Source organism: Felis catus, chromosome F1 (genome assembly GCF_018350175.1).
Source record: "Felis catus isolate Fca126 chromosome F1, F.catus_Fca126_mat1.0, whole genome shotgun sequence".
NCBI lineage: Eukaryota > Metazoa > Chordata > Mammalia > Carnivora > Felidae > Felis > Felis catus.
In genome coordinates, this window is record NC_058384.1 from 6,483,118 (window position 1) to 6,505,279 (window position 22,162).

A 22,162-nucleotide genomic window follows, 5' to 3' on the forward strand; every position below is an offset into this window, starting at 1 on the left:
AGATCATGACCTGAGCTGAAGTTGGACAGTTAACAGACCGAGCCACCCAGGCGCCCCCAAACCTGACTTATTATTCTTTCCTTTAAAAGTACAGGTACATGGCCATATTGAAGTGATCACTATGAAGAAGAGGAAGTAACACATAAAAATGCTGGAGATATAGTTAAGTGAAATAAGCAAAACCCAGAATTCTACCAAGTAGCATGTTTGCTATTTGCAAATACCATATATGCATATGGACAAAAGTAAAAGGTAAAACAGAAAAATGAAAACAATTTGCTCTACTGGGTGATGGAATTATTGGCTTCCGTGAATGTGCTTATGTTTATATAATATTGTTTTAAAAGTTGTACATCTGTAGTAATGAGTAATATTTACACTGGGTATCAGTACTAATATTTCTGGACTGTAAAAAAAGAAAAAGCACACGTAGCTGCCCTATGTCTAACGCTTCCCAGCTTGCTGGCCAGTGTGGCCGCACAAAACGCTGCTGGCCATCTGGTAGCTACCCCTATTGCGGACTTGGTACCCAAGACGATGGTCTCCAAAGAGCGGCAGGTTGGTCTGTGGGTCCAACCTTTAAAGTCAAAAGAAGCATGCGGAAAGTTTTTTAAGGACCAAAATACGTATATCCAGTGAATCTGAAAATACAGCAAAAATTCCTTGAGTTCACTTACAGTTTTATATTCCTATCCAAAGACATTTATTTCTAAATGTTTACCCCACAAGGCATATGCTTTCTAAACTGGCTTGTTTTCTATCCTCTTTGTACCCTTATCTCTGAACAGCCCTAAGTTGCTATCTTCAGATATATTGTTTCTGCTTACACATTTGATTTTTAAAAAATACATCATTATGGTGAATAGCATTACCATGTCTCTTGGAGAATCAAAGGACTCTTTTTTGAGCGTATAAATTTCCACTGGGTTTTCATGAATGGGGTAAACAAGTACTGCCCAAAATATTAACAGAGTTATCAAATGATGAATGCCCCAATAATCTCCAACTTGGTATTATTCACTGGATTGATTTGGAAACTGTTCTGTGCAAAAAAAAAAAAGCAAAAAAAAAAAAAAAACACACAAAAAAACTTACTTTTTAACTGCTAATTTTGTAATTTTACCGACACAATTACGGTTTAAAATGAAGAAATTAACTTTGCATGGTGTTTTAGAAAAAACAGAAGTTCAATAATCTTTTATTAAATGAATTTTATTTTTATTTACATGATCCCATTTGTCCCATTCAAGCAGCGCGCGGCGCAAGAACAAAAGAGGCTGATTTATTAGACATACGCCGGGCTGAAGAATTTTCTCACAATTCTTGGTTAGGCTGTGATAAGAACACAAATTTATCTGAACAATGCTTTAGGGCGTACTTAGGGAAGATGCTAGAAAAAAAAAGCTTTATTGCATCACACACATGGAACCAGATTCTGCCTCGCATGGGCTGTAGCCAGCATGAAGTTCACACTACATTAATTTGCACTTGTCGATATGCTGCTTTGCAAGGTTTTTGTAGGCATGTTCAAATGTGTACCCCATCTCCTCAGCTAGAATATAAACTCCCTCAGGGCAGGACCTGGGTCTTCCAGCTAGCACCCCCTCGGTGCCTCCTGCACCGGCCTGGGTAGGCCAAGCCCTCGCACGCGGCTGCTGCCTGAGTGAGGAGCAGGGAGAGGGACGCGCTGAGCCTCCAGCGCTGGAAGAGGGTGTGAAGAACACTGGAGAGCGGCTCTGTCATCACCAGGACCGAGTGATTACATGTGCTAACGGCATGCCCAAGTGGCCCCTCTCCCAGTCAGCTTTCAGAGGCAGAAGTGAGACTGCAGGTGGTAGTTGGAAAGTCTCTCAAGTCTAGCTCTCCAGAAGCTATCCATTATCTCAGTATACTCCCCCAAAGCCTTCCGACGAGATCACATGGCACTACAGACACAAAGCAGAGAACAGAGCTGAGGAGGATTTCGCTTTAATCTGTAGGTGCTAAATTACAAGCAGAAAAGACAAATACCACTACTAGCCACTTGAACAGATCGGAGTGAAATATTCTGAGGATGCTCCCACAATCCAGTAGAAGACAGTGGACCTCGGAGGTCCATTTGCTGGGTTTTCAGCATATTGTTCTTATTGTTTGAAACTGGCAGTTTCAGGGAAGAAAATTCCATTGCCTGTTGCTGCAATCTACTGCAATCATCTTACTGTCAGAAAGTTCTTATTTCAGGCTGTTGTGATTTCCAGTTGCTGTGATTAAATAGCTTTCTTCTTATTCTTTCCATATTGAGGATCAAGGCGTTTAAACAGGTGTTAAGCTTCCTCCCTGAAAGAATATGTCTAGCCCGTGAAGGTAGCGAAGATTTAGACTTCTCGAAATGAAAAGGTGTAATTCTTCAACTCTTCTTCATTGTCTTTATTTCTCTGCCCTTCAGTAGGACCTCCTTTTGGGACTTTGAAGGCTTCTTCTCATCTTTACACAAAGCCATGCAGAACAGATGCACGTCTTGCAACAATTTAAATAAGTCAACTGTACTTCAGAAATAATTCCTCCACTGAAACAGTCCACCTATGACGTCAGTACTAAAGTGCTGAATCATACTGCTGTAGACAGGAGTTCAAATTCTTGTTTGGCCCAATTTTTCTAGCCAAAATTTTCTGATCTATTTCTTTTTTATATGTGCCCTACCCTAAAATATTTGTTTTCATTACCCCACTCAAGTGATTTTGAACTTCAACGCCTCCTGCTCAGTTGTAGCTACAACTCCAAAGTTATAACTTATGCAATACTGGTGGGAAAAAAAAAAAAAAAGTCTTATCTGAAAAAAACTGTACCAACCTAAAAGAAATTGTGCTGCAAAGCAACTTTTATATTTATACTCTCACCTAAGCCATTATTATTACACCATGTGCCACCACTAAGATGATGACGCCCTAAGCAGTCACACACTCATTTGGCAAGGCCGTGAGATGACGAAGAGGCCACGGAAGAGGCCACGTGCTGCGCTGAGAAATACTCTAAAACCATTAAGTTATCATCGAAGATTGAGGAGTCTTTGAACCCAAGCTCCACTGTTTAGTAAGGCATGAGAACCCAAAGACATACAGTTCTGTCTCTATACCCAGGGCCAGCCGGGGCTGGCCGCCTTGGTCCATCAGGGCTCAGAGAGTAAGTGTTTCAGTCTCCGTGGGCTTGAGCGTCTCCGCCACAACTCGACTCTGTGTAGCAGGAAAGCAGCCGTCGACAACAGAGAACGAACGGACGTGGCCGTGTTCTAACACAACTACTTGTCAAAACAGACAGTCGGTCGATTCGGCCCATGAGCCGTCGGTTACGGGTACGGGGCCCACGGGCGTGTTACACGCTCCTCCACGTCGGCGTGTGTCGGTGGGAGTGCACGCACGTGCAGCAGCACACCACACCTCTGCCTGCCTCTCCCCACTGCCTTGGCACCGTCACGGGCGTGTGATGGGTGCAGGCGGATGGGGCCCCGGGTTGAGAAGCCTGCCGTTTAGCGCTCTGTGGTCGACCTCTCGAACTTCTTCATGACTATATACTGGCACTTGTGTTTTGTCAGGAAAGTCTGAGGAGGCAGTGGCGCTGCTGCTGCTCGGGTCCGCGGTCTTGTCCCTTCACTGCCTCACGGCAGCCCCGAGACGGTCCTCAGACACCTGTTCCCCTGCAGTTCCCTCGTCTGGCCCGAGCTGTGTTATCCTGCCCTGTGTCTCGGGTGGAGTCAGGTCATGGGGGTGGTGTGGGGGTGGGGTCGTGTACTGCTGTCATGCTCTGCCTCTGCCAGGAGCCCAGGTGTGAACCTGGAGAAGATGGGGTTGAGGGTGTGTGCCCCTGACATCACAGGGCAGGACACAGAGGTGGCTACATCCCTGCCTCCGACAACACCCAGTGGCCTCAATATACAGCCTCTGCTTACCCTGATCCAGCTACCAGGTAGGTCTCCCCACTGCTCACCCCACCCCCCCACCCCGGGGAGCCCTGTGCTGGAGGTCATCCGAAGTTAAACAGCAAATAGAAAACACCATAACTGGGCGAGAGAGAGAGAGAGAGAGAGAGAGAGAGAGAGAGAGAGAGAGAGAGAAAGGGACAGGGGGAGAGAGAAAGGCTATAAAAGAAAGGAAAATTTTTATATTTTAATACCTTTAAAATATCACTTTTCCCCTGCATTTGAAATTACTGCATTTTCTGTTTATACTATACCCTGATCAAACCTTTTAGCTCTGAAGAATCACCTTCAGAGATTCATCTACCAGAATGGAAGGTGACAAAGAAACTTTCACTTCTTCATCAGCCATAACCTTTGTAATGGGCTTCCAGTCACACTCCCGAATCTTAAATGTAAGACTGAATTAATTACAAAATTTGTCTTTCAGACTCTACAGGGCTCACTTCAGGATATGACTATTGGGGTTGCGACATGGTAGCCATTTTCCTTCAGACAGTTGGCTCTAGGATTAATTCATATTTCTTTAGAATGATGCTGACGCACCTTATAAATTCAATCAAAATATGTGTGTGAAATTTAATGAGACAACAGCAGATAAAGAAAGTTGAAATTTTGCTGAGATATCCCTTTATCTCCTGTTAAAGAAGATCAAACCATAACATTCTGACATACAAAAATGCTCCTGTCTGTCTGGTTCTAAAAAAAACAGCCAAAAAACAGACATTGTTAAGATGGTCAGAGGAGTGTGAATATGGGCTTGGCATTATCAGATATTAAAGAATTATTGTTGGTATTGTCATGTGTGATGACGACCTGGTGGTTATGAAAAAAAATATCCTTCATAGATGCACACTGAGGGGTTCATAAGTGAAATAACATCATGTCTGAGATCTGCCTCAAATACTTCAGCAAAAGGAGCAATGGGGGAAGAAGACAGAATTCGGGAGAGAAGAGGAAGAAACAGACGACAAAGGCGACAAAAAAGACGAAGGAGGAAGAGAGGAAAAAAAACCCACGAGATCGATGGAATAGAATTGGCAAAATGGTGAGCCTAGGTGATGGAGATGTGGGAGTTCATATTAACATTCTCTTTGTATGTTTTTAAATTCCAGTAATGGAGTGTGTGTGTGTGTGTGTGTGTGTGTGTGTATGTGTACCTGTTGCTTACAAAAAATTTGTAATAAAAATCAGGGTACAGATTTTTCATTCTCCTCCAAACCAAATGTCTTTTTTTTTCTTTTTTTTTTTTTTTTAGTTCAAGAGGCGTCCTCTCGGGCTGGCAGGGCCGCTCTATGCTGATGTGATACAAAGGAGTTGATGGGAAGGATAATCCGCCCATGGGTTCCTGACACAATATAAAGAAGAAAAGGAGAAAGTGGGAGGAAGAGATCGCTATTGTTAGTCCCCTAACCCTTCCTTCTAATTATGCCAGAGTCAAGGCTCGGGTCACAAAGAAAATGATTTTGGTGCTCAACCATTTGCCCTATTTTGTAGACATCAAAAAAGCTCTTGTTCTTACCACATTCCAATCTCACAGTTTCCCACCTACTTTAAAAATGTATCAAGAGTCCAGATTAACAAAAATATGAATAAAATGACTATATTACAAGGAACACTTTGTTTGTGAAGCTAGAGATGGCCTTCTTGTCATGCTCAATTGCGTGATGTGTAACACTCTAAAAGTTAAATACACTTTATATTATTATAAGTATTTCAGATAAATGCTCGACATGCCCAGCTTTTAAAAGTTGAATGTAAATTTCTCTCTTGAGTGCAGATGGTGGGCAAGCAAAGGAGCTCTTTGGTCTTGCGGACAGAAGGTCAGGTCATGGCTGAAAGACCAAAGAACAATTGCTGCTTTGCTCGTCCAGATCATCCTCGGAATGAGACACCACTCCTTTCTTTTCAGAAACTGTCTGTTTGATACAAAATAGTTACAAAGAGTACCTATAAGATTTCCTCACATTCTGTCCAAGAGAAAATGGTAACGAGCACATCACATCACAAGCATCTTGTAACCGTTCCAAGGTTTTATTCCTAACCCTCTGACCTCCTGAGAAGGCACATCTTTATCTAAAAACACTGGAAATCATTATGAAAACTGCTAATGTTTCACTATGTAGCAGGAAATGGTTTACAAATGGAAACGGCTCCTTTTAAAATCCTGCAACCTTAGCCTCCACATCATTGCTGGTTAATTGCCAAGAGCTATAAGCTCTGAAAGACAAATACTACAAACACTTCTACACGTTATTCATTTACAAGTGATATGCTAATCTTATTATTCCTATAGTGTTTTTTCTCTCTGGAACATTATCCTGTAATTTTAAGTAACTCAGACACTCTTCCTATTTGTTTTTCCAGTTAGTCCAAGATGTTATATTGGGCAGATGCTATAAAATACTATTACAAAAGTATATAATAATGCTAGTGAGCAAACCAAGATGATACCCTTAAAAAAAAAAGTCATTATACATCAGGAAAGGAAAGGAAAGGAAAGGAAAGGAAAGGAAAGGAAAGGAAAGGAAAGGAAAGGAAAGGAAAGTTCCGTTTGGTGTGGTAGTCTTAGTCCTTCAGTCGAGGACAGAGAGGATTTTCAATTCTACTATCAGGCACGCCCCCAACTGGATGCCATGAAATAGTTTCATTATCCGTACATGTTAGTAATGAAAACTCTGAAAATTAAAGTCTGAATATAGCGGCACAAAAGCAGAATCTGATTTTGGTCGTTCAGATGTTAACTTAATGCCAGAGATTTCAGCTATGCCTTGAAAAACTTTTTGTACTAAATTTCATTATCACTTTCATTTTTAATACTTTTCCCAACTGTCTCTGTGTCATCTGCATAGAAAGTTGACGGGGTTGAAAGGGAAAATATGCTGGAAAGTATAATAAAATGCCTTGAACTAGAAATATGTTTTGAGAAAATTTACCAAGAGCTACCTACTTTTAAATTGTGGTGTTTTTTTAAAAAAATATATTGACACTGAGAACTCATTTTAATGGAATAGATTTATCAATCTGCTTTTGCTGAACATAAAGAATGAGAGCCTCCAATGTTCTGTACTGTAACATGAAAATAGAAAATCCAAAGTGAGTCTATTAGAATTGCCTCTCTAAAAACTTTATCCATGTCGACAATGAAAATTGGAGTATCTACACGATCTCAACAAAGATATAACATAAAACATCTGTTCAGCTGAGATTGAAGTAAGCAGCATTTCCCCCTAACATTTCTAATTTCCCTGTATTTAGGCAAACGTATTCATGGTTATCTTAGTTAAAACTGGTTTCGCTCTGCCAACAATCAATTTGATTGACATATTTACATATCAACTCATCTCATCTTACAAATTTTAAACTTTTTCACTTAAAATTGGATTCAAGTTGGCATCTTTCAAGAACTTTATGTACGTATATTTTAGGTTCAAACTGTGCATTAGAACATTTTTTTTTTTTACTTTTGTAAGTAATAGATACACATATCCAAATGTATTATTTATGACCTGTCAGATTGGGATTTTATATGCATGCGGCTGTATTCTCACCATTTCATGTGAAAGGTGATAATTTTAGGCAACTAGAAATGAAATTCTTTTAATAGTATAAACTGGATTGTTCCATTAGTTAGAAGCAATATAATAGAAATAAATAACTTACGTCTTTAATTAGGTCTTTAATTGCTGCAGTTACCCTTGTCATCTCTTACCTGATCTTTCATTTCAAGATCCCTTTTAGTTTTTGCTCTGTACTCTCTGTGCTCCTTCTCTGCCTCATCCTTCTCCATTTTGGTTTTATTCAACTGATAGCGCATTTCCCCACACACCTGTTAGATTGTAAAAACTACATCAATAGCTGCTGGAATCTACCAGGCAATGCCTGCAATTAGATCTTTTGGTGCCCCCTAGAGGTCATATAAATAAAATACAATAGAACTCTTCGAAGAATGGCATTTTCTGTATAGAATATTCAATGCATTCTGTTAAGATGCGAAGGCAGTATCAGGTACCACTGAGTTTAACAACTTCAGATTACAGATAAAGAAATGTATTGAGAAATTTAAGTAATGTGCCCAAGATTTTTTGTGGGAAAAATCGTTTCAATTGCATGCTATTATCCAAAATGCATTGTCACCTCAATCTTAACTAGGTGAAATCATTAACTATAATATTAAGCTACATCAATACTCATTCAAATTATTACAGTTAAACAGACATTCTATAAAAGAAAGGTTTCCCTTAAAGATTTGATCAGTTAGGCTTTTATTCAAGAAATTTATAAAGGAATTTTTCTCTCTGCTAATAGGCTATATGATCGGTATTTACGTGTACAGTGGTCCCTAGTATTCACTACAATCTCTTAGATAACATCAATCTTATGCACAGTGCTATGCACTTAAATTAAGAAACACTGTCTCATAAGAGTCATAGACTGGAACCATGCACACTCTGCATTTATAACTGTAGCATTCAACATAAAAGGAAAATATACATTTAAGTGAAATGATTTTAACATATCATTAAATAATGAACACACACAGCATCCTAAAAGTGTTGTGTATCATCCCTTACACAATTTTTTTGTATAAATTTTTTTTTATACAAGGGCTCTACACACAGGTAAATATATTTGGTAAATGCAATTCAGCAGATAAATCTAAAGAAATTATGAGCCTTTGAGATAACTGAGAACCTGTAAGAGATTAACACACACGTCTGTTAATTCAGTCTCTGATTTACAAATACAAGTTTTTAAAAATTATGTTTCATCCAATGGTTATAGGTGCTTGAAACCTTTCAATTTTGGTATTTATCCGAAAATACAATCAGAACTTTAGAAATTAGTTTTATCATTACTGAGGTATTAGAATCTTATAAAACCTCCATCTATCTCCTATGCTCAAACAAACAAACAAAAAAAAACACTTTTGAAAATAAACCAATCTGACAGAGGAAAAAGTCAGTAAGTTTCTCCCCAGGGGCCCTCAAAATACTAGGAGAAGAATACAATTACTGAAAATTCTACTTGAAGTTCAAATTCAAATGCCTTGAATGTGTCAGAGCTGACCCCTCCCATTTCAAAAACACTAGTAATTTATAAAAAGTTATTAATTTTAAAGCTAAATAAAGTTTAAAATGAAGAATGACAGAAAAAAATTAGAGAGGCCCTAATTCCCTTTGCTTCTTGGTTCTTCACTATTCCAACCTATTCGATGTATATACATGAATGAAATGAAAAAAACCAAATTGACGCCAGGAAATAATAATTACACAGCCATGGTGTTTCAAACCTAATACCAACATATAATTATTGTGTAATAATAAATGCCTAGGCATTAAGTTTTATTTAAAATTATTTTATCCCTTAATTTGATTTTTAAAGTTCCCTTGCCTTACTGCTTCCATGTTAGCATCTGCTAAGTTTATCCATGACACTTGAATTTCATCTAAAATAAACTAACGAATTAAACTGAAGTAGAATGATTTCATCTCAGGGTTGGAGCCACCTCAAGGCACCCTTCTGATGCTGGAGTGTTTTTTTGGACAGTTCTAAAGATAGAAGAGGCATCTCGACTGTACATGTTTCAACAGAAAGTTCTCTCCCTACAATGGACTGAACACTCACTACAGCTTTCTCCCTAAATCTGGATTAACCACCGTCACCCCTCTATCCCAACTCCCTTACATTTACCCTTAGCCTCCACACAAACGCGCTGATGATATTGGCAAATATGACAGCTTTAAACCTCTATATTGGCTAACTTGAGTTTTAGAAAGCAAATGGAGAATTAAAGAAATTCAAGGGAAAAAAAGAAAAAAATGGGCTTTGTTTCTTCTATATATTAAAGGCAATTGCAATTACTAAATTATAAAGCAACATTGGCATTACAAATGTGTCAACATTTAGGAAAATATGTTGATAGCTAAAATGCGATATGAAAAGGGTATACATTGCAAACAAAATTATCCGTGTACATTCTGGTAAAAAATACATCCATTTAATTTATTACATCATGCGTGCTCACACGTAGTTTCTTAGTTTTAAGGCAACTGCTTACTGATACCTACATGGACTTCTCGTGTTTCATAAATATGTACCTTACAGTGGCCAGTTGAGACTACTAAATATTTTAGTTCTTGGTTCACAAGTTTGTGATGCCCAAAGTGCAGACACTGTGATGTTTTGAAGTATAAATTTAAGGACCAATAAAATAAGACACTTAGTGTGAGAAACCTTGATATTGAAGACCAGGTATGAAAAGGAATGGGAGGTAGAAAATTTTTTATTTTAAGCACACTCTTGGTGTTGTATATATATATATGTCTTTTACTATTTTTGTGGGGACCAAACCAATGCTATCTCTGGCAAACATTTTTCCTAACTGTCTAATTTAGAGATGCTGGGATTATCACACATTCAATGACTAAAGTAGTGACACTTGCTTAATGACAAGTCTGTTTCAGCCACTTTGAGTTCTTCAAGGACATTATTTGTGTCTAATTCATCTTTGTATTTTCAGCACTCATCAAAGGGCCTGCCAGTAATAAGTAAATGTTCGCTTAATGACCATTAGGTGGACCTTTACTGTCTGAAATAACAAAACCTTTCTATTCCGTGCTTCTTTCTGAGTTTTGTGCATTAGAAAAAATTATAAACTAGAATCTCACTTTGTACCTTTGTGACATCCATTTCCTTGGAAGCAAGCTGGTTTTGAATTTCCTCTAGTTGATTAATAGCTGAAATCTTCTCTCTTGTAACCTTTTCAACCTGGACCTCCAGTTGGGCAATATTTTGAGACAGGGACAATATCTATAGGAGGAAATAAAAGTCCTAAATGATAATGGCATTTGACAAAATAAATACTGAGAACACTGATGACCCAGCCATAAGAAAGAATGAGATCTTGCCACGCGCAACAACGTGAGTGGACCTAGAGACAGTAAGTCAGAGAAAGACAAATACCGTATGATCTCACTCACTTGTAGAACTTGAGAAACAAAAGAAAGGGAAAAAAGAGACAAAAAAACCCCACAGACTCCTTAATACAGAGAACAAACAGGTGGTTACCAGAGAGGAGGTAGATGGGGGGGGGGGGGAGGGGTGATGGGTGAAACAGGTGAAGGGGATTAAGAGTGCACTTATCTTGATGAGCACAGAGCAATGTATAGAACTGCTGAATCATTGTATGGTGCACCTCAGACTAATAAGACACTATGTAAAAAAAAAAAATCTTGAATTAATAGTCTTCACGTGGCCACTGGGTTCACTCTTAGATCATTTCTCTGTGGATCGGGTATGTCCATTTTTCCACCTCCTCCACTCACCCGTCCCCCATGACTCAAATATGTACTTCCTTCCCATTTATTCCTGGGTCTCTACCCTCATTTGGGGAAATACATAACAAGATGATAAAATCAAAGTTTGGGTTGAAACTTTAAGGTGAAAAGTTGTGGAAGAGGCTGATACAAATAAATTTCAGGGGCGATGTCAAGCAATCAGAGAAGTCTTGAACTCTTCTCTCACATGGAAGGATAAAAGGACTGGTCGGGAGAGCTGGAGAGGCAGATCTCTTTAGAGAGAGCAACTGAGATTCAATGGATCCTACTCTCCTTCCCCCCAACACCAACAGAGGAGGCTCTATGCACTTCACTTGGCTACACAAAACCACCAGCGTTCCTGTTATTTCCCCTCTCAGCCATTATCCCCTCTCCTCCAGGAAGTTTCTTTGACCCCCTTGTTCCCAGCACAGAATAGGAGCCCTTGATGCACTCAGGGTTGCTATTCAGCTATTGTGTCCTGGGGGGGCCATGTCTGCTGTTTGCAGCTGACATCCACTCTCACGGATTTGCTGCTCATGCAGTACTGCGGTTTCGTATCTCGACTCCCACTCCGGTGTATGGCTCCCACAACAGCTTCTATATATCTCCATCACACCGCAAGGTCTGCACGCTTCCAACGATGTACTTATCTCACTGTGTTTAGTTGTCTGTTTCCACGTTAGACTGCAAGTTGCTCAAGGGCGTATTCCTCACCAAATGTTTGAGGAATGGATCACTGGAATAAACAGCTCTTCTGAGGAGCACTCCACTCTACGGATCTCAGGCTCTTAGTTTTTCTTCTCAGGGTGAGAAATGCTTTCTAGGTCTTAGATTTAACCCATTTTACAGTTTTTTTTTGTTTGCAGTTACATTTTACTCTGCTCCAGTAAGTCAAAATTTCCTAGGCTCTTAATTTCTTATTTGTATTAGCAGCTTTGACATGAAGAAGAAACGCTACCTTCCTCGAGAGTGAAACACGCAGAGATATCTATCAGTTTTTAATCGGGTAAACAAGAACTCATAACAAAATTGAAATAACATTTTAAATCTACCGTTGCACACTGATATGGGTGTGAATTCAGTTTTCACAACTGAAATCAATAACTCGGATTTTGTGACACAGATCAAGATGGCCTTTGAATTACATAACAAACTAAAGTTGACACATATGAAATAATGAGCCCTGGTAGCTATTTTCTAATTAAATGGTAGATACATTCATTAACTTTTCTGGCGATTGTGGGGAATTGTGTATTTGACTTATGGTTTGTTTACACGTCCTTCTTATGGTTGAAAGATTGTCTAAAAGTCCAATTTGCACATAAAGCTACTTTTACTAATACCCAGCTACAAATGATTCTAATTCACATTATAATCTGAACTTGAAATTCAAAAGAAGTTAAATGCAGCAAATAACAAGATTAATTTATATCCTTAATTTGAAAATTCAGGTTCATGAGTATCCATATTATGAATGTAATTCTAGCTTCTCTGGAACCATACCACAGCAGCAAACTTTAATTACCAGCTACTAAAAATCATATTTGTGTGAAGATGTATCTTATGGTAAACATACTAACATTGGTGGTTTTTGCAGTAAATATGCAGACATTTACCTGCTAACTGTAAATTCTGAGTCAGTTTCTATAATAAGCATGTAACAAATCACATCCCTTCCATCTGACTCCCTCCCTCTGCCACCCATCACTTCTTCCCTGTGCCCACTACCTGTCTGCTCCCTCCTGTCACCCACTTCCTGAGGCCTCCGCTCCTGTTGTCACACCTCCTTTTTCCCCACGCCCACCATCTGGAAGTCAACATTACACCGCAGGAGCGTCTCCATCCACATCTGTTGCGGAGACACAAGTAACACGGACAGCTGCAACACTGTTGGATGTCCGGGGCGTTGACATCAGGCAAGTCCTTTAAACTTTGACAGGGGCAAGCAAGAGACAAGGACACCCAGGCTGGGACAGCTTGATGGAAATCTCTATACAAAGGTGGTCCCTAGTGCACTCACTATACAAAGGGTGCAAGAGTTAAGAATTCTAGTGATGGACTATCAAGGGAACCAACTGAAAAAAATGGGTAGACCATAGGGGGCGCTCAATAAATATGATCAATGGCCCACTGAACTAACAAACCTAGGGGCTCAGTGCAGCCAAGGACCGTAACAGAAGACAGCAAACAAACTCACAGCAAGTCCTGCTCATGGGGGAATGATTCGAAATCTGTCTAGGTAGAAGACATCTGCTCTCCAAGAGCTTCCCACACACACGAAATTTAATGAGAATGAGTAAGAAGAAAGAAAAGAAAAAAAGAACAAAAAGAGAGAAGCAAAGCCTAAAAGCCTTGCAAGCGTTCCTTACTGCTAGGAAATGGGGGGCGGCGAGGGGGGGGGGGCTCTTTAGCACAAACTACAGAGCTCTCCCAGCGTTAGGATGAACTGTTCTGTCTCCCGTGTCGGATACACTTCCTGTGCTAGGCAGTGGGATACACGTTCTCTCTTTTCATCCCCTTGGAGAAGGAATTATATGGGATTAATTTTCCAGTGGAAAAAAAACCAGGAGATTCTGAAAATCCAGAAATTTGCCTACGTGCATTCAAGCTAATGAACAAAAAGGAGAGCCAGGCTTTATATTCAAATCTGCCTGCTTTGCTAAGACGCAGGTGCAAGAATTCCTTCCTCTCAGCCTACTCCTCTTTCTGGGCAGTAAGAATGATACTCGCCTCAAGCTGAAAGCCATTAAATGTCCGCTCTAAGCGAGGTATATAGGTCCTTCCGAAACATTCTTATTTAAGCCCATCAGTTCCTTGAGTAGATCAACTCCATTATTTACTCCTCTGAAATCTGGCGAGGTTAAAAGAATTGTTCAAGGTCACACAAAGGTCAAAGTGGATTCAACTCCGAATCCTTTGACTCCAAAGCCACTTTCTGCCATTTCCTGGTGACAGCACTTGCCAGAACGTGAGAAGCACTTTCAGCTCTTCATTCAGACACTTTCCTTAGGGCAGGACCTCGAGATGAAATGCCAGCCAAGGCTCACTGAGGGCAAGACACATGACTGGGTCTCAGCCATACATTGTACTTTGGTTGCCATTTTTGCTCCTGGAACGATTATTAGTGTTAAGAAAGAGGCTGTGTTATACAAGAGCACCTGGAATGCTGCCTGGCACTCTCGGCCTTCCTTTGTCCTTCCTTATCAGGAATTCTCACCACCATATTTTTGTCAAGTGGAACCGCTCAGCGGGGCTAAAGGTTTCCACTGAACAGCCCCCAAATTAAGAGTCTCCCAGGCGTGAAGAATAGCTGGTCTTTGCTATCGGTCCTGTTCTTTGTCACACGCACAACACTCACTTCACAAAGTCCCCTCCCTCCACGCCTTATCCTTGTTGGTTCCAGCCAGCATCCCTTCCCTCATGCTCTGTATTTCCGAATCCTACTTACAGGTCCATATGCCACCTTCCTCCCCGGATCTTCCATGAGCTCAGGCAGACACAGACCGTTCTGATCCTCTGAATTCACAACCTCCTAGTCACATGATTCCAATGGCACAGGGCCTCTCTTCTTCCCCTGTGTTACACTCATTCATTCAACAAATTCACATGGAGCACATTTTATGTGAGTGGGATGTGCCAAGCAATGATGATGTGAAGCGACCACACATTCAGGGGACTCGTGGTAAATTGGGGGAGACAAACAATTCAACAAGAATTTGCAATTAACTGAATCACAGGAGACCATAGGAGAGACTCCGAATTCATCTCTGAAAGTAGGTGGTCTCAAGAAGAACTCGGAAGGATCACTTAGGAAGGACACAGAGCAGAAGATTCCTCTAAGCAAGGGGCAAAGCACATGGAAACTCCTGAAAGAAAAATAGTAGAGCAGGATGGTGGTGATGCAAGGAAAAAGGTGAAGGGAGATGAGACTGGGAAACCAAAGACAGCCAGAGAAATGCAGAATCTGTGTGCGATGCTAAAGGATCCAAAATCTTACCCAAGGAGAGGCAGGGAGACAGGAAAGGATGTCAAAGCAAGAGACTGACATATTGCCTGGTTCGTTTTAGAAAGACCATCCTGGCTGTGGCTTAGGGGTGACACGGGAAGCAAGGAGAGTGCTCGGGGCTGTAGAAGTCATCCAGGGGTGATGATATGCATGGCAGGGAGACAGGGCAATGGGAAACTCCTAGGTGTCTGAATCTCTAGAATTTGGTGACTTCGTGATGAGTATGGTAAGGGACAAAAATGCCAGCGAGACTGCAGAGTTGGGCAATCTCCCGTAGGAGAGGGAGCGTGGCAAGAGAAGCTGGTTTAGGAGATCACTGGAGAGCTGAGGATCTAGGAATCGATGTCACATACATGAAACCGGGAGCCACTCTAATGCCAAAGACATCAGAATATAATGCTCTCTGCTAAACTCTAGAACTTTCCATCAAGTTGCTTTCTGGATGCATTTCCTTCATTGTCTCAAAGGCACTTTAAACTCTGAGCAAACTGAAAGGCACACATGATCATCCTCCCAAATCAAGAAATCCAGAGAAATCAAGGAAAGAGAACCTTCCATTTATGTATTTTCTAAAAGTAAGCTTCATGCCTAGCACAGAGCCCAACTTGGGGCTTGAACTCACCACTCTGAGATCAAGACCTGAGCTGAGATCAGCAGTCAGAGGCTTAACCAACTGGGCCACCCAGGTGCCCCGGAAAGAGAATCTTTTAAAGAGAATAAGAACTGGAGCACCTGGGTGGCTCAGTCGGTTGGGCGTCCAACTTCAGCTCAGGTCACGATGTCACAGTTTGTGAGTTCGAGCCCTGCATCGGGCTCTGTGCTGATGGCTCAGAGCCTGGAGCCTGCTTCAGTTTCTGTGTCTCCCTCTCTCTCTGCCCTTCCCCTGCTTGTGGTCTCTCTCTCTCTCTCTCTCTCTCAAAAATAAACAAACACTAAAAAAAATTTTTTTAAATAAAAAAAATAAAGAGAATAAGAACTAACAAATATTCCCTAAAAATAGCACAAGGAGGACATAGCAATGGTAATTCCACTGGCTGTGGGCACAGAAGCTGAAATGCAGGGGCTGAAGAGGTAATCAGAGGAGAGAGCATCAAGGCAGCATGTACAGACAGACCTCTCAAGAAACTGGACCATAAAGGGCAAGCATAAGGAGGCACACGGAATTACTGAGGTGGTTTCCAACCTGGGATACACTCTGGAGTCACCTGGATCCAGTCTCCTGAATCCTACCCACGGTTATTTTCACATACTGGCTTGGGACGCAGACTGGACAATGAGATTTTGGAACTTCTGTGGCTCCAAGATTGAGAACCATTGGATTAGAAGAAAGATTGTTTCTTTCAATGGGTGAGAGAAACTCGAGGGGACTTTCCTGAGAAGGAGGAAGCTCCCTGAGGTAGAGGGAGAGAAAGGGACCGAGAGCAAGGGGAAAGAATGAGCGCAAGGCCTCTCCCATTCTGACAATGTTGTGTTGGGATGCTGGTGAAATCGTACTTGAAGGCACAGGTGAGGGGGAGATAAATATTGAAGTGGTTACCACTCACTGGCTTCAGTTCTCTTTGTTAGGTAAGTAAGACTCTGCTGAGAATGAGGGGAGTGTGGTATAGTAGAGAATTTGAGGAGAATAAAAGTGATTTACAAGAGTCTTTGGGGGTGCCTAGGTGGCTCAGTTGGTTGAGCGTCCGACTTCGGCTCAGGTCATGATCTCGCGATCTATGAGTTTGAGCCCCGCGTCGAGCTCTATGCTGACACCTCGGAACCTGGAGCCTGCTTCAGATTCTGTGCCTCCCTCTCTCTCTCTCTCTACCCCTGCCCCCCCCCAAATAAATAAACAAAACAAAAATAGTCTTTGAAAATGGGCCCAAGATACCATCATTTCCACCGGGACTACGATAATTACCTCCCACCTGATCTCCAGGCATTTATTCCAAGTCTTCTTCCAATTTACTGACAGATGGAAGTTCTCAAATAGAAATGGCAGCATGACGCTGCCCAATTTCAAGGTGTTCAATGGTTTTCCACTTGGTTTGGGATAAAACCTAAAATCTTTCACATGGATTTTAAGGGCATTCCTGCTTTGGTCCCTGCATACTGCTTCCAACTCATCTCCCACTACTGTCCCCACGTCCTATGCCCCATTCCTGCTTTGGTCCCTGGATACTGCTCCCAACCCATCTCCCACTACTGTCCCCACGTCCTATGCCCCAGTCACCTGGGCCTCCTCTAAATTCCTAAAAAGTATGATGCTTGCTAGCTTCAGAGTCTGGGGGGGGGGGTGCTGTTTCCCTGGGTCTGAAACTCTTCCCCTCAACTCTTCACCTGACTACTACTCATCGCTGTCGAGTCTCATTTTGAAAATCTCTTTCTTAGGAAAGTCTTCCGTGGCTGCCTAGACTAGGTCAGATTTTCTCACGGTACCCTATACCGTACTTTTTTGCCTTTATCACAGTGGTAATTAAAAACTCATTTACGGAAGTGTGTGTTTAGTGTCTTCCTCTTCCCTCCTCTGTAAGCAGCACTGCACTGGTCCTGGGACCCCCACACCCCAAGCCCCCCAGTTACTATCTGTTACCCCATGCTGAGTGAATGGGAGAGAGGAGTGCATGGCAGGACTGCTGGAAAGCAGCAAGAGCACCGTGGACACTCAGGCCATGACACACCTTGGTGCCATCCGCAAGGCTCAGATCACCAATTCTGGCCGGAGAAGGTAAAGTCTGATTGACACATAGTGGGCTTTCCACAGGCACACTTTTGCTTTTTTAAAGGAGAAGACAAGGGAGTTTACAGTAAATGCCTCAGGCACCCATAAGACTTCAAATTCACCGGACAGAGTTGGTGATTTTTCTCTTTACGCATCCTCAGGATTGCATTGCCTGGCACACAGCAGATACTCAGGAGAGACACGTGCTGAGTAAGGTCATTATCACACACTAGAATGGTATAGCACAGCATTCAGGGTACAAGCTCGAGTTGCTGTAAACACAACAACAACATGTAACTGCTGTTTCGGTCATTTCATGGACCACATCTTGCTCAATTTTACTCTGTTATAGCAACTTGAAAGCTAGGTTTCACTTATCTCTGTATTCCAGTTCCTTTTTTTTTTTTTTTAAGTTTATTTATGTATTTGGAGAGAGAGAGTGCGTGAACAGGAGAGGGGCATAAAAGAGGGAGAGAGAGGATACCAGGCAGGCTCTACGTTGTCGGTGCAGAGCCGGACGTGGGGCTCGACCTCACAAACCATGAGATCATGACCTGTGCCAAAATCAGGAGTCAGACCCTTAACCAGGTGCCCCTCTCTCTTCCAGTTTCTTACTGTTTCCCAAACACTGCCCATTTCAGGCCAGCTGTTCACTTCTCCCTTGTATTCATCCATCCGGTTATGTTCATTATTCATCGGGTACCTGCTTTGTACCGTGTACATAATCACTTTTCCTTGGCCACTTGGTTTCTTACATGCGTTTTATCTTCTGCAAGTCTAATTTGAGAGTGGGGGGTAAAGTGGGGGAGTCACTGCTCCTTGACTTCACCCAGGTTGAAATAAAATCTGGATATATCCACAGAGCACCTCCTTTCCTCTGAGAAACAGGAGACAGGGACTCAAACAGAATGGAGGGATCAAAGCAAATTTTACAATTTCACAGCATGGAACCGAATTGACTGTTTTATTTGGACAGGTCCGAGAATATACCTTTTCTCGAGAAATACATTGGAAAAATGGAAAATGTTTCTGAACTCTAAATTATAAGCAATTGGCTACTTACAAGATTTTTAAAATTTAGAGTTCATTCAAAAATTGTAGCCTACAGCATCATCAGTGACATCACCAGAAACATTTCTGCTGCAGGGCAGGGAACAAACTGAATCCACAGGTACCTTTGATCCCAGGTCCTCCTTTTCTTTTGTTAGGTCCTTTTTCATCATCTCTTTCTCAAAGGCCCTTTTTTCTTGCTGCGATGCGAGTTCTTTTTCAAGTCGCTCTTTCTGCCTCTCCAGTTCGTTCTTCAACTGTTCACATTGGATTAAAGCCTGCCAAAGTAAGATGGAGGGAAATGGGGTCTTAGAGTTTGGAAAATGTGAGGGGAAAACGAGATAATTAAGCCTTGATTTTACTTAAAATCATCACAACTCGCTGTAGAGCCCATTAGAAGAATTTTATACTCGTTTGTCAATACCAATTACAGATCTAAAATACTATTCAAATGGTACATTTATTCACATATTTCAATTTTCATAATTAACGCTGTATTAACTAAGCAACTAAAAGAATTCAGATAAATGGACCCTGATGAAGGCCACAGATGAGTCCAAATTTGGAAAAGGGCATCAGAAAACTCAAGCATTCTCATATTGTATTTCAATTATATATCATGTTTATACTGAATGAAATATGTGAGTCTCCAGTTTAACTGATTTTTCATTTGCTCCTGGTTAAACAGATCAAAACTGAAAATGAGATGAGCTGGTTATTACATACAGGCATCTATTTTTAACATTATCAAATAATCGAGGTTCCTGAAACTTGATTAACTAAAGTAAAGATTAGGTAATAATAAAAAGTTTAGATAAGGAAAGACTCAAAAGAGCATTTACTACCTAGTTTTATGAACTAAGAAGTACCATCTTTCACTGCTGGTTTTTTATGAGTCCATAATAGTTCTTAGTCTCAATTTCCCACTCTGGATTTCTAGAAGCAAAAACTTTCTAACTTCCTTTCGACTACATTCACAGTGTCTTTATGTGTAACACCCAACAATAAACTAGCTTCAAAATCCCAATTAAAAAAAACCCCTATACAGCTAAGGTGCTTGACAGAAAATCTGAGTCATTCTATGGTGTCTTATTCCCGTGGCTCTTATCTAATATCCAATATCCACCTCATTCAACAGCTACGTTCCCCTAAATTGGGAAGCCAAGAAACCCAAGTCTCATATGACCTACAAACTGTGTAAGTATGTATCAAGTTACAAGTGGGATAGAGACACATTTGTTGTCTCAGTAAGCACCACAGGCTTTATGTGTAGCTCTGCTTCCCTCTGGAGAAAGCTACAATAAATATAAACAATAAATAATCTAGGGTATGACAGGCGAATTTTCTTCTCTTCATCTGGAAAGCATTAAATCCTAATTTCCTTCAAACTCTTCTGGAAAGTTGCTGTACTCCTAGTTATAAAATACGAGGGTAAAACTTAATTGTCTCAGATTAACTGACAAGCATATACAGTAACTGAAAAATGATTCTCCCAGGGACTTGGTCCCAAGTCCAATTCTAGTTGAGGATGCCTGTAAAATAAAATTTTACATTCGATTTTAAAAGAAGTGAAAAAGCATAGTTTTTCTATAATTTAAGCCCTTAGAGCTTGATAGATTATGAATTTGAGATTTCTGTGCTTCAGAACACAATTGCTGTTGTGAAAAAGATTTTCTATGAACCTAATAAAAATGTTCATAACTTTTACAGATAGAATACAACTGGCATGAAAGAATAAAATGACTGTTGTATATAAAGCTTTTTCATCAAACAAGAACTCAGGAGTCAACATTATTAAGCACAGGAACAGCAGAGCATGACTGCTGAAGGTCTAAACATCAGGTTAACATGAACAGCAACCAAAGAATCACTTCCAAGAAGTCAGTCCATTCGGGAACAAGGAACAGTAAATGATCCTGACAGGATAAGAGGCCTAAGCCGAGGTAAGACGTTATAAACACAAAGTCCAAAGCAAGAAGTTGTAAATCACTTAAAAGCAAGGCTGAAGTCTCAGTTTCTGTGGATGGCCTTCTCCTGGTTAGGACTGGCCACCACGGAGAGGTGATGATGAGGAAGTGTGAAGGCATACTTTTATTTGTCTTGATTTTCATATCTATGCCTGGTCACAATGAAGAAATTAAGGATCGGTAACACTTGTACTTAGAAAAGTGATTTAATCTTTCTAGAGGTATCTCTCTTACCACGGACCTCACACACTAGATAGATCACAGAGAACTAAACAAGTATTTATACACTCTTTCCATTAAAGCTTCCCTGTTTTGTTCCAGGGCTCCCTCTCCTAGTTTCCGGAATCCCTCCCTGATTCTGCTGGTCTAACCATCTGGTAAAGGCGTAATAACTGAATTCTCACAAGTGAGGTCAGTAAATGGTCAGTGACAACTAACTGAGAGATGTCCAGAGGGGACCAGGGTGATTGGGGGCCTGTAGCTGCCATTGTTCCCAAGAGGGTGGATTCTTCCTGTCCCTGAGCACGGCCCCTTTTCGGTGGAAATGGCTGTGGCTCTTGAGGAGCTGAATTATACTATTCCCCCACCCAGTAGACTCAATCCTCAAGGGACCTCTTCTCTTTTGGGACATTTCTTTCATTTGTGGTTATTCTGTGCTGGCCACATTAACACACTTTTTAAGACATAATTTATTGGACTTGATATGCCCAGCTCTAGTTTTATTAAACCAACCAGTTTTTTGGGGTCAAAACATTTCCCAAATGGGGTCTTAATGGGGTCAAAACATTTTCCAAAATAAATTTATATCTCGTCAACTAAATTTTTCAAAATAGGAAATCTATTTTAGGACACATAAAAGTCCTTCCCAAGTGTTAGAGTTGGGTTCCTAGAAACCTTCATGATCAAAGAATTCATGATTCAAGAATTCAATATATTATGAGAAATAATAGAATTCACACTTAAGTAAATTTAAAATTCACGTGAAAACTTGTGACAGTGTTTTCATTTTGATGAACTACAGCCCACAAAATAAAAATGATTGTCAACATGTTTTAAGCATTTAACTTATAAACAATGAAAAGTATTGATTTTCAATTTATAAACTTGCTACTAGAAACCTATCAGTCTCTATCTCCCATTTTCAAGATGTTTATGATTTTTGTTTTG

The 22,162-nt window shown here is 40.7% G+C and overlaps 1 protein-coding gene across 24 annotated transcripts in view; it reads right to left on the minus strand.

Moving 5' to 3' along the window:
* The window catches only part of SDCCAG8 (SHH signaling and ciliogenesis regulator SDCCAG8), a 246,891-nt gene that overhangs the window by 154,047 nt on the left and 70,682 nt on the right, over nucleotides 1-22,162 (minus strand). For 23 of the 24 annotated variants that reach the window (XM_023247420.2, XM_045049307.1, XM_023247417.2 and 20 more), the window contains 3 exons: nucleotides 19,154-19,306; nucleotides 10,628-10,762; nucleotides 7,662-7,778 (listed from right to left, as the gene is read on the minus strand). In XM_023247420.2, the coding sequence (XP_023103188.2) occupies nucleotides 7,662-7,778; nucleotides 10,628-10,762; nucleotides 19,154-19,306 (405 nt within the window). Of the gene's footprint in view, nucleotides 1-1,952; nucleotides 5,298-7,661; nucleotides 7,779-10,627; nucleotides 10,763-19,153; nucleotides 19,307-22,162 lie in introns of those variants that run through there. The other variant, XM_023247425.2, reaches the window with a different exon arrangement.